This window comes from Python bivittatus, unplaced genomic scaffold, assembly GCF_059951505.1.
Source record: "Python bivittatus isolate LINGU-HERP-01145 unplaced genomic scaffold, Pbiv_v1 ctg000580_np1212, whole genome shotgun sequence".
NCBI lineage: Eukaryota > Metazoa > Chordata > Lepidosauria > Squamata > Pythonidae > Python > Python bivittatus.
In genome coordinates, this window is record NW_028277087.1 from 28449847 (window position 1) to 28467507 (window position 17661).

At 37.0% G+C, this 17661-nt stretch overlaps 1 protein-coding gene across 5 annotated transcripts in view; it reads right to left on the reverse strand.

Moving 5' to 3' along the window:
* Window positions 1-17661, reverse strand: part of EVL (Enah/Vasp-like) — a 164664-nt gene that overhangs the window by 2290 nt on the left and 144713 nt on the right. For 4 of the 5 annotated variants that reach the window (XM_088149855.1, XM_088149853.1, XM_088149851.1 and 1 more), the window contains exons 6-14: window positions 15759-16634; window positions 7558-7778; window positions 7230-7345; window positions 6537-6597; window positions 5225-5288; window positions 4092-4158; window positions 3928-3990; window positions 1822-1888; window positions 716-773 (exon numbers count right to left, since the gene is read on the reverse strand). In XM_088149855.1, the coding sequence (XP_088005981.1) occupies window positions 716-773; window positions 1822-1888; window positions 3928-3990; window positions 4092-4158; window positions 5225-5288; window positions 6537-6597; window positions 7230-7345; window positions 7558-7778; window positions 15759-16634 (1593 nt within the window). The remainder of the gene's footprint in view (window positions 1-715; window positions 774-1821; window positions 1889-3927; window positions 3991-4091; window positions 4159-5224; window positions 5289-6536; window positions 6598-7229; window positions 7346-7557; window positions 7779-15758; window positions 16635-17661) is intronic. The other variant, XM_088149852.1, reaches the window with a different exon arrangement.

Genomic DNA, 17661 nt, shown 5'->3' on the forward strand with positions numbered 1-17661 from the left:
ACTGGAAAAATATTGGAAGTCAAACCATGTCTGTATTGTTGCTACAGAAAACTACACAGATGTGTCCATGTAATCACCAGGAGTTGAGCTTAAGCAGGTTTGGATTCTACTATGGCAGGTTATATTTTCACTTCCCTTTAAGCCAAATCCTGAGTTCAGTCAACAAGTTGAAGGGTAATCTTTCATTCTGTGTTATCTTGGAACGCAGCAAGATAACCAGCAGGGTGTCTTTTTTTTTTCCTCCAATAACCCACCTTGATTGTGTGTTTAAGGTATGTCTAAAGCTGCTACAAGAACAAATATAGACATAGGAGGGGAGCCTGATTTCCATGTTCTGTGAAACTTAACAGCATATTTTACTAGGCATGTAAATCATAAAAGATTTCAGATCAAGTTGGAAAAACAGACCGCTTCAAGCATTTATCTCCTGATTTCTCTGGGAATCTGAATCTTAAAACTGATTGGTAAATCTTCTTGTGCTAAAATAAAATTCCTATTCTCCTATCTACACCTTCCTAAACTTGGACAGTGGACAGAGGGTAGCTAGGCAGCCATGATATTAAATGGATATAATCCTGACAAGATGGATATTCTCTTGACTTCTCTATCATACACTGTAGCTAAAGCATCTTAATTTGGTGGCAGGAAAGGGACTCCCATCTTGATCCCCCAGCCCAGGTCAATGCAAGAAATGAACCCCTCCCTGGCTTCTTACCATCAATTATCTCTTCTTTTACTTTGTGTAACTCTTTTACGACTTCCTCCAATATTTCCTACAGAAAGAAAACAGCAGTTGAAAAGTGCTCTTCAACACTGTAAAGGCCTAAGTCCCTTGAACTGTGAAAATCAAATTCTCTCAAACATGCCTACAAATCTAATCTGAATTTCTACTTTTGCACCATACAAGAAGAGTTAAAATGCACTGTTCAGAAATTTGATTTACTGAAGTTAAAAGATGTATAGGTTTACTTCAATTGCATAGTAACAAACTGAAGCGAGTTCACATGGAATTTGGGTTATTTTGGCACAGAATGTCCACATTATGAATCTATATGCATATGTCTGACACTACAAACAGATTGACACTTCTTGGATTTGAAAGTAAGGGCCAGTTGAGACACCACACTTATTTTACAAAGAAAACATGTGTTTTATTGTTGTGGGTGGGAAATACATGCCATTTACTAAATAGGAAATATAAGATAATCTTGGATTTCAGGCTGCCCCCTGTAATTGCTTTCTCTTTTGTAACATTTAATGCAGTCTGTTAAGAGGCAGGGTCACAAGGGACACAGGTTTAGTAGAGTAAATATTTTGCATAAAAAAGTCTCAGATTCAATCCCTGGTATCTCTTTGTCTGAAATCTGGAGAAGCAGTATCAGTACTGAGCTAGATAGACCAAGGATCAGAGTTAAGTATAAAACAGGTAGGTTACTTGTAGAGTCTTGGCACTTAGAGATGGTTTGTTAACTAGGTTTGGGAATGAGAAAAGAATTCATAAATCCACACACTTTTCTCATTTTATTGCCTTCATAGATCTTGAAAATGATTCATTTCTTTGTGAGACAGGCATTTCACAGCCAATTCTGTCCAAATTATGTAAACCAGTGGCCCTCAGGAGAACCATAGCTCAGTGGTAGAACATGCAAAAAGTTTCAGGTTCCATCCCTGAATTTTCAGTTAAACAAGCAATGAGTAAGGCATAAGGAAGATGCTTGAGACTGTAGAAATATTGAACGAAATTGTTGGTTTTCCTGGTATGAAGACCATTAATAAACATTTCTTCTATCAATATTCATTAATGTACAAATTCCAACTCACTTGTTTCATACGATCAAAATCTAAAGTGTCCATTGCCACATCATTGCTGCTGCTTGCTGGCTTCATCCTTGAGACAGAACAAAAGAAAATAAGAGGCAATTCCATGCTTCACAAAACTAGGCTATGTTTATTGAGATGTGATGTTAGTAATACCTTATAAAACGGTATATAAAAGCAGATGAAAGTTAATCATAAAGCTCACCAATACTTAATTCTTTGTGCTCCCTGTACCACTTAGTGGTCAGGTAATTTTGCTAAACAAGTAGCATCAAGCCCTACCCGCTATGCATCACTGAAAGGCCACTTTAGCTTTGAAAATACACTGGGAAGGGAGGGAGCAAGCCAAACTGCATTTGTGTATGTAAAGTTTTTTTTTTACCTGTAATGTTAATTCAAATAGTTTCCATGACTACTTTGTTGCATAACCTGTTATTGCCATTAATTATTTACTAGACACTGTTTGGAATGTCTTCCAAAGGCCCGGATAGCTGCTGGATGAACTTTCAAAATTTTTTCTTCATTGTTCAAATCTATCTTTATTTTTCCTATAAATCATCTTTATCATCACCATTATCTGCCACCAACAATATCACTACCACCAATACATACTGTTAACCTATGTGCCAAAGAGCTCTATCATCTCCCTACAATGTCTCCTCTTCACTCAAGCCATTTGAGTCACAACTCATTCCAAAACCTGAGCCATGGGGACATCATGTGGTCAACACTGTGCAGTGCACAAGCAATAAATCAGAGTTTATATTACCTCTTTTTGCCAGATGTGATATGGGATACTAAATAATGATTACATGGTTAAGTAATTACAGGAAAATTACAAGTGAAATGTCATTATCAATGGACTACTGGCATTTAAGGGGGTTGGACAATATAGAAAAAGTCATATATGGACTTCACATTCCTTCAGACCCAAATAATTCTGTCCTATTTTTTTTGGTCAATTTTCAACAGCTAAAAAAAAAAAAAATGCAACGGATCAGAAAGAAAATATTTATTAACACCCCGAGCAGTTTATTTTTCTTCAACTGCAGAAAAGGCAATAAAAACAATTTACAGTATTTTTCTTCTAGCCTACATATCTACATGATATTTTTCTGCAAACCCTGGAGGCCAAACTAGGAATTTACAACAAAATATTTCAGTCTTAACATCTGGACTAACCAAATGGCTTTAATGCTAAAATTATAATCAGATTTAGCTGAAATCTAAGTAACATGTATATTTTACTTTTGGGAAGAAACCTACTAAATTTCATTATATATTTTTATTTTATTTTATTTATTACAGTTATTGATTTCATTTATATGAAGCATGTAATTTGATGTTTCTCGATTCTTGTTTAAACTTTTTACAGAGCAGTTAGTGAGATGAGAGCGTGACACAGAGTACAATTTTCATTGTGTGCGCTACATTTTGGAAGGGATGAACATGGATGAAAGCCATTAAAATAACCCGCATTGACATCCTGATTTTAATTAGGCCTTCCACAGCCTCTGCATAAAATATTGAAAAAGAAGAAGTTAAAAAGCATAATCCAACATCAAATGTTATGTTTAGTATGTTGACTTTTGCTAATGTTAAAGTAACATTCCCATATATCTGCAGTAGAATGAACTGTAGGCATATCTTTCCACAATATATATGTTTTCTTTGTGTACCTTCTATACCTCATATATATGTCCTCCACTCAGGTTACTTTATGTAACATGTTTTATTTAATCTTAAGACAATTTTTTTTAACAGTTCTAAAGTATGCTGAGTTTAATGCATTTTTTCAAACTATACATCAGCTTTTTTCCCCCCAGCAAAGAATAGGAGCTTCTGCTCACTGCTACCCTCTGAGCAATACTGGAATTCACTCCAATAGTTCACAGCATTTCCATGTAAAAGCAGTCCATGATGGATTTCAATTACATACCTAACCCTCACTGACATGTGGTTTGTTAAGCAACAGAAGAGCAAAAAAAAAAAAAAAGGTGGCACGTCACACCCAGGCATACAGCTTGTTAGTTGTTGCATGAAAAGTTACATGTTTTTGCAAAGGATAAGCCAAAAGACTACAGAGAAGTCAGAACATTTTTTCAGTACCTAAAAGATGGCTGAAAGTGAACGGGACCTTTAGATTCAGGACTTCTCACCACTGATGGGTTTCTATGCAATGGAATGAGAGGATACAACATGATCACATCCAGAAGCATCATGCACAAGTCCAATACATGCAGGTGATCCATACAGGATGCTCTGTAACTAACCTAGAGAGTAACGAAGTGACCGGTTTTTCCATGGAGTTGCTTCTCTCCCAAAGTTTCTTCCCAGCATCTGTATAAAGAGCAGACACACAAACAAAAGGCTGTAGGACCTAGATTGTGGAAGAAGAGCTTAGACAGAGGTATGGGGGGATATAAATAAAAATAACATAGCTTATAATACATTTCTATTTCTTATTTTCACCAATTTTTGTAATATCCAATGCTACATAGAAGGTCTAGTAACTCATGAGTGCAGAAACTCTGTGGGAAAGATAGTATTGGATGGGAAGAGCCATGAGAGCGATATTTCTCTTTTACCTGGCCTCTGATATTAGCCCTGTTTTGTTTTCCATGGCCCTATTCCTTCTATGTGGCTGATTCCTTCTCCACATATCTAGAGTGATGTGGGAAACAGCCATGGGGTAGCAATTCCCAAACTGTCACTGTTGTTTCTAAGAACGTGAATTATCTTTATTCCTGCTCATGTATGCAAGTTCTGTAGACACACATGTTGAACCCAAATTATTTGGAAAATTTAAAACCTTCATTAACTGTGACTGGTTTTGTGTCTTTCAAGATATATCTTTTTAAAAATCAAGCAGATCTGCAAATGAAGAACAATATTCTGACCATTTCTCAGCAACAAATTTGCAAGGTAAATACCACTGCAAGAAAGTAAACTACGACACTTTAAGGTATAATTCTGTGCAGTTTTGCATTCAGTTTGAAAGCAATGGCATCTATGCATGCTTAAAAATATTATGCTGATATATGTGCTGAATATTAGATTTTTTCCTCAGAAGATGTGTTAATTTTCCTAGCACACATGAATTACTGTTGCTAGGTTCACAAATTAAATCTAGTTATAATCCTATTTTAATCTTTCTTAAATAATCCATAACGGATTGGGCTGGATTCTCACAATACTTTAAGGTAAAATCAAACAAACGATATTACTGCTTAGCATGGTGTGTGAATGCAAGCACGAAATTACTGAGGTGGTCACTCCCTGAATTATTGAGTAGGGACCATCTTTTTAAAGATTTTTGACTGCCCGTCATACCCATTTTGCATAACTTAGATTTCACCACAGAAATAACTGTTGTCAAAGGGAAGACAGTAACAGAGTTGAATACCTGAAGAATTCTGCTGTTGGACAGGGCCGCGTGTAACAGGTGAAGGGGAAGTGCTAGCATCTTCCTAAATACAAGCAAAATGTTATCTTAATATTGTGTTCTTTGTGACTGCTGTTTGGAGAACATATGGTTGTATATTCCTAGCCATAAGATAGCAACAAAATAATCTCCCTAGGTGACAAAGTAAGTTCTCTTTAACAGAGAAAGCTATTTATTCACTCAGCCCTGTACTGTCAACTTTTCTACACCTATCATCAACCGCTACATAATTAACTGAAGTTGTTCTAAGTATGTCTGTCTGTCTGTCTGTCTCCCTCCCTCCCTCTCATTGCCCTATTACCTGATGCCTTCTGGTGGTTAACAATATAACAAATAAAATGTCCACAATAAACTAACATTTGAACAATTAAATTAAATTAAAATGTCCATGATAACAATAATAATGAAAAGATATCATGACAGGAGACAGTGTCATCTAATCAACCACCAAAGCTTTGTAGAAGAGCTCTATCTTTACTACCTTTACTACCTATCAAGAGGTCAACAATGTGGCTAGTCTAGTTTCTAGGGAGAGAACATAACATCAGGAAAATGAACGAGAACAATTCTTCCTGGTCTTGGCCCCCTTCACCTCATGAACATAGGGAATTACCAGGAGTTTTCCTTGGAAAAAGCATAACAGAAAGGTTGATTCAGCTGGCAAACACAGCCCAGCAAAGTATTTTGTAACAAGCTGTACAAAGCTGTATAGGTTAAAAACAGCACTTTAAATTGCTCTGGAAACTCACTGGCAAGCAGTGCAGGGCCTGTAACAGGTGTACTACTGTATGTTCTTGGTGATTAACAAAGGCCACTGCATTCTGTAACAATTATAGGTTCTGAATATCTTCAAAGATAGCCCTATATAGAGCATTGTATAGCAGTCTGAATAATGATGAGGGTGTTGTTACTGAGAGATTCTCACACTCCAGATAGGGCCATAACTGATACACTAGTGGAAACCAGGTAGAGAATCTCCTTGCTATGGCTTCTACCTGCCCATCCAGCAGTAGCCATGTGTCCAGTAGGACTCTGATTCACAGACCTGCTCCCTAAGGGGTACTGCTTCCCCATGAAAGACAACAGTGGGGCTGACAGAGAACCACAATGCCTAAAGCATTTTCCAATTGCCTGATGAGGCAGGCCAAATGTTTCAATATCAAATTATATATATGAGAGCAGATAAAGGGCATCCTTCACAAAATCACTCTGATAGGCATCCAAATTACTTCCATGATTCAAATGCCACAGAATTAGACAGCGCTCCACTTACATTTTGGCTTTCCTCTTCTTTTTTGTCTGCTGGCTTATCTGACTGGGATGCTGCTTTTCTCCTTAGGACAGAGTGAAAAAGGCTATAAATCAATTCCTTGGAAATACATCCACAACTTATGCATTCATCTATGTTAAATTCCTCTCAACACAGTTGGAATTATCTGTACAAATGGCAAAGGAGTATATCCAGTGGTGTGCTGGAGCTGGCTCACACTGGCTTGTGAGAGCCAACTGTTAAATTTTATGCAATTTTGCAAACCAGTTGAGGGCAGAGCTGAGCCTCAACATCTAGCGTGTCAATCAGCTGTTCTGTGGCTAGCGGCACAGCATGGGGGTGGCAATGGAGATGGCAGGATGGGTTGTTAAACATTTAGTAGTACACCACTGGGTGTATATAGTGATTTGCTATATTCATATTGACTAGCAAATAGCTCAAATAAAAGTTTCATCTTCTGCCTGAAACAAACACTGATGGTTATAATTAGAGACATAGTCTTTTGCTTTGAAAATTTGGTTAGCTTTTATAGCAAGTGTAGCTCCTTTGGGTGAATTAGCCTGTAGTGGACCAATCCCTTCCCACCCTTCTAGTCTTTTTTGAAATTGTGGATAAGAAAAAAGAGGCAGTGCTTTTCACAGATGATGCAAAACATATACCCCTCAATTACCCTAACCAAGTGTCACAATCACTAACCTTTTCGCCAACAGTTTATTCATTTCCTCCATAAGTCCACCTCCTCCACTACTTGTTCGATTGGCATCACTCTTGGAAGCACCACTGGGACTAGAACCTCCAGATCCGTCCTCTGGCTTTTAAGACAGAATCCAACAATTTAGGTTCCACAGGCATTAAGAATTTGATTTAACTGTTCAGGAAAATCTAAACATCAAAGGCATCCATTGAAAATTCTCTATGGATGATGGAAATATTTATTCATTGCCTTTCTTACTCCTTCATATACCAGAATTTCAAGGGCCCAGTTTTAAGCTTATAATGCCTGTGTCATAGCTGAGAGCCTTACCCGTTGCACTCTCCTTAATTTGGCACCAGCCAGAGCTGCTGCTAGTCCTGATACTGATCCGTCATCAGTGCTAGTTCCTCCACCACCTGCTGGCAATGGAGGAGGAGGAGGTGGCGCGGTTCCCGTAGGTGGAGGAGGAGGGGGAGGGGGAGGGGGTGGTCCACCAGACGATGTGGGCATTCCAGTGGCAACAGAAGGGTGACCTGGTGGTAGGGCAGGACCTGAAACAAAGAAATGTCATTCAGGAATTGCAATACACTGTCTTGTTCACTTCCTTTGTTGATGGTTGCTTGGACCAATAACAGCAGGCAAAATGAAAGCCAGGAGAGACATAATCTCTAGGATCCTCAGAATCTACCAGGTAATTGTGTCACTGTAGCATAAGGCACAGGGCTTGTTGGGAAATAACTTGGATCTTCCCTATTGCCTGTAACGAACAGCTGGCATCTCTTTTCCCCATATTTAGCCTCTAGTTGGATGCCTTATTTTAGGCTTAGGAATGCTACACCAGGAAAGGGATGTACCTTAGCATTTTAAAAAATAAAGCGAAGTGTAATAAACAAATAAAAAATAATACATCAGTGATTGTACAGTAAAACTACATACATTACAGTGATTAAACTGAACATAAGAGGAGACAAAAAAGGGGATTCAAGATCATATGATAACTCAAGTTGAGAATTGTAGCTACAGTATATGGGCATTTTATTCAGTCATGTTCTGTTCTGGCAATTTCACTGCAAGGCAATACTCTTGAAAGCAAAAGCTACTATGATGGCTTTGCTTTGATATTTTTATTCGGGGGGGGGGGGGAGGGAACTATCCCACAGCAATACAAGCTTTTAATCCAAAAATCTCATCTCAAATCTTATATGAAGCTCCAATTTAGAGTACAGCTGTCAACAGTAACATAGCTCAATTGCAGGTAACATTTTTAAGAGCTCTTTTAAATGTTCCAAATTGTGTTCTTCATTCTTCTGGAAACCAGGCAATCCTTCCAAAAAGAAAAGCTTGGCTAGGTACAATTAACTTTTAGTTCGAAATATATGTTTTCAAAAGCAAGGAAGTGTTGTTATGCAAAATTCCAAACGATTCTTATATAGGTAGGTGGTTTAAACAGAAGACGCAAAAGATTATTGGCACTGATCCCAATTATTTGTTCTCCCGGGGTATGACACTGGCATTTTATTGTATAAACAGTAATTAAAGATTATGGGATAACACAGTACAGGAATTAATGGCAAAGGCCAAAGGTCAGTGTTAATCCCTAACACCTTTAGAATAAATTACACTTTTCAGCTTCCTATATATTTTAGCAGTTTACATTTGAGTAAATATAGAATAGCTTTTTCTAAAAAGCCAGATTAAATGCATTGCCATCAAATTTGTTGTACAATAGATTTCAAAAGATTTCCATCTCTCAAAAATGTTGCTCCTGCAATGGTATTGACCTTAAAACTGTGGGACGTATTCTACTGCACTGTGATTTTTATAAGAGTTTTTGTCAGGATATAATTGGTCCTATTTTAAAATCAAGCCCAGGAAGAGATATTTCTAAATATGCTAAAAACCTTAAAATTACAGTGGTGACAGCCAAATTTTAAACAATGGATTTAAAACAATGTCTTTATAACAAATTAATAGGTTAGAGTTTTAAATGTTTTCTGTGACCTCGGTCAACTTATTTTATCTGTCAACCCTTATGTCAAACCTCTTGATTATATCCATACTTTATTATTAGGTCTTTGGCCCATAATAAGCATTACATACGTATGTACATACAAGCAAATATACAACAAGGGATGTAGCTTACTAAAGCATTTTCTGCAGAAAGGTTCAGTCACTGGCATTTCCAAGGAACTCTGGAAAATGTCTTGCCTGGAACCCTAGAGAGCTGCTACCAGTCAGTGTTGGCACAGCAGCTTCCTATGTTCCCACTAGCTGCAGTTCAAGGTGCTGGCAGTCACCTTTAAAGCCCTACAGGGCTTAGGACTGGGTTACTTATGGGACCTCTTCCCATTGTTTCTACCTGTCCTGTCTGATCCGGCAGGAGAGGCATCTTACAGGTACCATCAGCCAAGGAGTGTCAGCTGGCAGGGCCCCGAAGAACAGCCTTTTCCGCTCTGGAACATCATCCTTCCTGAGATTAGGCTGGCTCCCACTCTACTGGACTTTGAAGACCTGGTTCTGTGCCAGAGCCTGGGGCCCTGGATGGAGCCTGTTTCTTAGCTATGTTGAGGGCTTTTTATGGTTCTCCGGCTGCTGTGTGTTTTATTTCTTGCTTTATTTTAAAATTTGTATATATTTTATTTGTTTTTAATGTTGTGAGCAGCCCAGAGTCATGTACTTGAGATGGGCAGGTATATAAATTGAATAAACAAACAAACAAACAATTCTATTCTACTGGATGAATTGTGGCTCCTCTTCTCAAACTCAGACCACTCTTTTATATATTTGCTAATAAACAAAGCACGGAACAAGAAAAGTTCAGCCTCGGAAGAGGCAATTTGTTCCTTTCAAATGCCCAGCATTCTTTTTTCTATAAAATAATACTTTTATAAGAAGCAGTCTGCAATAATAATAAAGAAGAAAATCTTCCTTTATCAGCCTTAATTTTTCCTCTGCCTCTGAGAGATAATATACAAATAATCCAAAGAGCCTCCTTGCCAACCAGACAGGAACGGATATAGTCAGTTCCCAGCCATGATCTCTGGATAGAAGAGTAGAAGTGAGCACAGTTCCTTTAATCCTGCAAGTGAATCACTGGCACTGTTAGAGACAGCAACACAAATGATTTCCTTGTCAATCCGTGACTGCCACAAATCCTGAGTAAGTCCTGCCTGTCTGCCACAATACTCTTTTGCATATGGACTTCTGGTGGGGAATTAATGGCGGCTTAGATGTCTCTGAGAGCAGCAGGAGACGGCATCTCAGCTGATCGGCGGCTACCAGCAAGCACTGGCCACCCAACTTGCTCCGGATAAGGAGGAAGCATGAAATCACCCCATTTGATCTCCAGACAGCCATTCCTTGAAAGCTAATCACGGAGGGAGCCTCTGTGAACGGCTTTCAGGTTGAGCGGCAGGGAGGCGGGGGACCCATCTTCGTTTGCAGCTGTGGTGCAGCCTTTCTACGGACATTAGAGCCGACCATCCCCATTTCTAAACACTGATTATTTTTCAGTCTAAGAGAGTCCTTCCTTTGCAACAGATAAGTAAATCTCTTGGGGCTTATCCTTATTTTGGGGGCTATATTTTTAAAAGCAGAAACAGAGTTTTAATTCGACTTTGAACAATTAGCAAAAAGCTGAATGACAATTGGATTTATTTACTTGAGATTGGTTTTTTTCCTTTTCTATACAAAACTCCATTTGCAATAGAGATCTGATTTTTCCATGAGAAACTCTTTTGTTTTGTTAGATCATACTTGTGGATTGGTTGGATTTTTAAAACAGAAGAAGATTGTAACCTGATCCCTCTGTGTTCCCTTGATGTTTGCCTGCAATTCTAGCTTGAAAGTCTCCAGAGAGCTTGAACTGTCTCCTTACTTTCACTCGCATTTAATATATTCGATGTAAAGGGGAAGAAAAAAATAGAGTATGGCTAAGTGGAAAGTACTGAAAGAAATGGTTGCTTTAAATTTGCTTAAACAAAAGTTTGATGAATTAGGGGCCAAATTTGTAACTTTGGGGGAAAAAATGGAAGAAAGAGCAGACAGGATGGACAGTTAGGTGAAACAAATAGCTGGAGAGATGAAACAAAGGTCTGGAGAAATGAAGCAGGTTACTGAAAGAGTGGAAGTGCTGGAGAATAAAGCAGAGACCAGAGATTCGAAATTAGAGAAAGGATCAGAAAATGTGGCTTTGCTGGAGCTGAGAAAAAAGAAGTGTGATATGGAAAAAGAAGCCAAAATGGACTTACAACTAAAACCAACTAATGATATAATAATACAAGGGGACATACAAATAATAAAACAGAAGTATGATTTGGACAGTCTGCCTATCCTGATTTGCAAAGAGAAGGTGTTACATTGGGAAAGCTGTATTTGAGAGGAGACAAACATAAAATGATAAGAAATCAGTTTGGGGGATACTATTTGAAAGGATTAAAGATCAAGCTTTTTAAAAGTAAACAGAAGGTTTATAAAGTGAATTGATTTGATTATGGTTAACATGTATGTTGAGGTTTTTGATAGTTATTAACAGGATTTTCTTGTGACCAGGATTGAATGATGAGGTTTTAAAGATTTGTGTATAAATGGGGAGAGATTTTTCTGTTTGTTTTTTTTTTTTGAGAAAATGACAAGTTGGATTATAAAATAGATCTATTTTTGATTAAGGTTAATATATATATAAAAGTTATGTATTTTTGTTCTCATATATAACAACTGTAGGGTTTTTATATGTATAATCTTTTTTGGACTTTTTGCGGGAAACAGAAAAAAATGAAATTATGTTGTATGGATTTGAGGATTAGAAATAATATGGGTTAATAGGAATAATGGAAGTGATTTGTGAATTTAGAGCAAGAGTTTATGTATATTGTTACTTATATCTGTTGCAAGGAGGGTCAGAAGTCAATTCTTTTTTTCTTGCTTTCTGCACTTTACATCTTTACTATCTCTTTTTTCTAATTTTTTCTTTTTTTCTCTTTTTTTCTCTTTTAATATTCTTGTCAGTTTTTACTCTGTTTCTTTTAAAATTCAATAAAGTTATTATAAATACTCCTTAGCATTTGGGGGACATCTGCATGTGCAATGGGCTCATCTGGACATTCAGATAGTCCCAGTATAGTCTTATGTTTGTCTACTTTTCTCAATATATTTTATGGAGCTTACTCCTAGATAAGGACTTCTACTATTGCAATAGGCAGGATTAAAGCTTACTGAAAATTAGTGATTTCTGGTCCATGAAATTCAGTTTTAAAAAGGGAGATTGCCCTGGTATTCTTCAGTTTTAGGGTAACAGATTTATTTCTGATGCATTGTTACAGAGACATAGATCCTGTCAACAAAATTTTGATTGGAATCTCAAACTATGCCCAACGTATAGCATCCCTTTTCAAAACTGAAGGGTGACCATAAATGAACTGGTCACAGTGCCAAAGCACAGCAGCAACAGTGATAATAGCAGTGGTCCTTCAGTTAAACTAGCAGAACTAGTATTTCATTACACAGATGAGGAGAACAAACTGAGCTGTCCATTCATATCTTATTTGTAACAATATTATTTAGGTGTAACACCAAACATTGCACACTTTTTTCCTAGTCTTTATCAAGAAATTTTTCATAAATTAGTGACTCTCATTTAAATTCAAGATTAATTTGAACAATCCTAAGGGACATGTCCATTCAGAAGTTTTGGGATGCTGTTCTTGCAGGCAAAGTAATACAATGGTTTTTCAGGTACTTCATATTTCATATTGCTAAATTATCCACACCAAAATAATGGAAAGAAGAAAGATTTGTATAACCTTCCTAATTTTTTCAATAAAGTAGATTCAATATATTTTCTAGAAAACAGAACTGGTTCTCTTGGAGTTTTTGTGTTTCACCGTGAGCACACTAAAAAGAGCACAGAAGCAAGATATTGGATAAGTACACCTCTGATCTGATCCAACAGGGCTTGTCTCATTTATATGCAAAACTTTATTCTAATATATCAGATTTCAATCTACATTATTTCCAATTTATATAATAGCTCTCTCTCTCTCTTGCCAGGTTAAAATTGTTTCCAGGTGACAAAGTATGAGATATTTCTCTTTTTAAAGTTAGCAATTTTAGAACACAAAACATTACTATAGGGAAATATAAACAGGCAAGTTAATAAAAATATTGAGGAATAGCCACTTTAGTAGATTTATTGCAAGGCCTCCTCTACATAGTGTGTAAATATTTCTCATAATCATGCTAACAGTTAGACTTTAACCTGTTCTTTATAATTTTTTTTTTTATTAAACCTTCTTGCCTTGTATTTTGAACAAGTATTTTCCAATATTGGATGTCACACCATTGCCACCAATCTTTATTCTTTTTTTAAAAGTAACATTACTTTAGTACTGCATATAAAAGCGATCTTACATTAATTTAGTCCTTTAAAACCATTATTAAAATCAAGCCAATAATCAGTAATTAGCAGCCAATATAATATGAATAATCAGTTAAAAAAAATTGTTTCTATCTTATTTCAGAAAGTCTGTCCCTATTATAATGAATCAGGCAAAATCCAGTATTTTAAAGCCTTATATTAAAAGAACCCCAATCTTCAGATGTGGTACTAATTCATATACACAAATATTCTATAAATGGTTTTCAGGTTAAACTGAATTCAGTATCAGACTTGTTTTTTAAGTATGAAGTTATTTTTAATACTGAAGCATACTCTCATAGCTTAATCTGTTGTTCCTCTAAAAAAGAAATAAGTAGTATCCAGTAAGTACCATAAAATGTTATCATACAGTCCATATACTTTGTAATAATAGAAGACTTAGTAATGAAAAACAGAAAAATAGCTGGCAAGAAAGAAAAGTCAGTATTTAAAATATGTTCCATTCAATGGTGAATTATCTTCAAGGACTCTTGAGCTTTATGACATTACCATAATGTGTGCGCGTGGGGGGGGGGGAATCCATCCTGAATATTGCATTTCCAGCAGGTTTTTTTTTTTAAATAATTCTTTTGAGTAAGAATTATCTATTTTGGCAATCAACCAACAATTCTCAATTCTGCATACATGCATTTTCCCCACATAAATTCCTTTCATTTTACTAGGATTTCTTCTTGCTTCATTTTAGCTTTTTCTTGTCAATTAAATAACACAGAATTTTAATCTATCTAAGTATTGGAAACTCTTCCTAAATTCAAGCAATATTCAAATTTGTAAAGTATACTCTTCACTCTCCTATCCAAACTCCCATAAAAAAGGAGATACAGTTCTATAGTAAGATGTCAGATTAAAACTACAACAAAATAAATAAATTTTGCCTTTCTGCTCTCAGAAAACCAGATACCAGATTTTTTTTCCAATGCTATAGCACAAACTGTTTTCAATAATGGTTTGTCTATAATGTGAGTAGGACTGACTATTGAAAATTCAGAACTATTCTAGCAGAATCAGCCTAGGCAGCAGGAACGCTAACATTTTTATCAGGGTTGGGCAACCTTCTGGTGGCCAGGAGCAGCTGCATATAACGGTTTGGTTGGCAGCTTATAAAGTGAGCAGGGCCATGTCACATACATGTGCAGGATTAGGTCTGAGGTTTTCTTCCTTTTTTAAATTGTGACATGCCTGATCTGTACATTATTTTAGTACAGGCATGAGGAACTTGCAGCCCAAGACTTGTATGTGGCACCTGAAATTCTTTTATGGAGACCTAGAGATGGTTCCAATTGGGTCACTGAATTGCAGTGATGCATTTGCCAAACAACTGTTGCATTATTTTCTATAATACTAAAGATGGAAACAAACAATAATATAAAATAAATAAATAATAATTAAACATATAAAGGTTCCTACTCAGATCACCTTCTAAAAACATTCTGGGGAAAAAAGGAAAATCTCTGCCCCTGTATGTAATCAAGTCTACCCTCTTTGTTATACCTGCTATTGTCTTAGTCAAGCAAAAAATGTTAAGTGGACCTCTTGGCTACCAAAAGGTTGGCCCTTCTGTTTTAGAGTGTCCAGATTGCTTGTTTGTATGGCTTCACTAAATATAACAATCTTGTCAGACTATTCAGCTACAAATTGCAGATCTAGATTTATGACTCCACAGCGAAAGTTAAGACCTGGATACTGATGTCCTTATTTACACCTTACTCTTTCATTGAAAATGCTTTGAACCTGAATAGGGCTTATGACACTAAACCAGCATTTCCCAAACCTGACAAATTCCAGATACATGGGTTTCAACTGCTCAAGTAACATGGCCACTACTAAACTTTGAATCTGCCAAGTGTAGGAAACATTGCTCTAAACTAATCATGATTCTACATTACACCAGTTACAGCATTCTTTGGATGGTAATTTATATCCTGAATTCATCATAAGCACCTAAAGGGCTACTGAAAGACTTACTGGAAAACAGGACTTTACAACTGTTGAAAACTACTTATGTGTTTTGCTATATAAATATATATGTTTAAAACATATATTTTAAAAAAGGAAATAAATTATATATACTTATATTTTCAAGCCAAGTACTTACTCATGTGGGAAAAGGTAGATGAAGTCATGTAAGAAGGGGTCCTCTTGGACAAATTCATCTCAGATATAGCAGCATAATGAGGATGTAATGAAACAAAGTGTGACATAGATGGATACAGCTGGTGTGGAGAATGAGGCAACTGTTGGGAGGGCCAAGAAAAAGCCTGGATAAAGGATCCAGGTGGGCTGGATCCAGGTAAATGTGAAATGGGCACTGCTTCTAAGTAGGAGAAAAAAGATTGATCTTTTCTCTTTACCTGTGTCCTAGAGGAGCTTAGAGGAATTTGTGTAGCTAAACAATCTTCATGCCGGCCATTCAGACCTGACTGAGGTACATTTGCTGAGGCATCTTGGACCACTGCATCTGTAGACCCCTGAATTCTGCCATTCTGGGCAGCAATCACAGGAAAGACTACTGGAATATGGGGCTGCAGGATCAGCCCCTTTTGTACAGGGGATATAAAGGTCACAGGAGGAGAAGCAGATTGAGGAGAATATGACAGGGAAGAACATCTTATGGACTGATGAGGGGAAGTAGAGGCAAGAGGTGGAGATAAAGAGATTTCCTTGGTGCTTCGTGTAACAGTTCTGTAGCCTGGCCAAATTGGTGGAAAGGAAGGGCCAGGAGATGACGGAAACTCAGAGGCAGAATACTGATGGCAAAGCAGAGGGGATTCCCTGGCACCATGAACAGATTTGAAAGAGGCCTTGCTAGCAGATTCAGGGAGAGGAGATGCTGATGAGATTGCTTTGGCATAAGGAGGAGGAGGAGGAACAACTGCACCAGTGGAAGTAGAAGCATTGTAGTTACTGTAGTCAGGAGGAGGAGACTGGCAGTGAAAAGGGGAAGAAGACACTTTAATCTGAAGGGTGGAGACTATAAAGAATAGAAAAGGGAAAAATAATAATATGGGTTGGTACTGAGGAATGACAGAAGGCATCATGGTTAGAAGGTGGGGGAAAAGGGAATGCAATAAAAAATAAATCAAAATGAACCCAATGCTTAACAGTTAAAAAAGATTAGTGAAGATACAGGTATTAAGGTTATTCAGAGGAAGCCAGAAAAGCTGCTAATGCATTTAAAACCAACAGAAAACACAGCCCTGTGAATGCCAAACCTTTTAATCCATAGCCAATTTTACTGAAGACCCACTTTTCAAGACCCTACTCATCTAACACATAGTTTTATTTGCCAAACTCTTTTTATTTATTGTACTTATATCCCTCTTCCTTCTAGAAGTTCAAAGCAATTTACAGGGTGATCCATATGATCTCTTTTTCAAGTACCAATTACATCTACAACTGTTTTGCAATAGCACTGCTAAAGTACCCAATAATGTTCATTGGGTCCAAAGCAAACAGTGCCTTATGTATAGTAATCTTCACTCCAGCTCCCAAAATTCCCTGCTGTTACTACCACCAGCTACATTGGCTGGAAATTCTGGCAGTTATTCCCAACATAACTGGTATCTTTTTGGGGAAGACTAACCTAGAGTGCCCCTATGATCTCAGTGATGGAATTCTATGCCCTATATAGATTATCTTCCGCTGAGGAGAAGCAGTAATTCACAAACAATCATGATTAGGCATACTACAAGCCATGTTGCACCAAATTAAAGTTCTTTTGCATGTTGTTTACTTTTTGGGTTATTGTATTGGTGTAGTTGCTATATCTATACAGTTATGTCCCACACACCTTCAATAACAAATCTATTGAGAAAACCAAATAAGTGAGGACTATAATATGGCTAATCTCAGTCAGCTCCCAGGCTGAAGAGGTATCTGTATAAAGATCATAAGATCCTCCAAATTATATAAGTTATGGGAGTGCAGGCAATGTGGGAAGCAGGAGACTAGTACAGCAATAGAAAAACTTTCACTTTAGAACATCCTTCCTGTTCTGT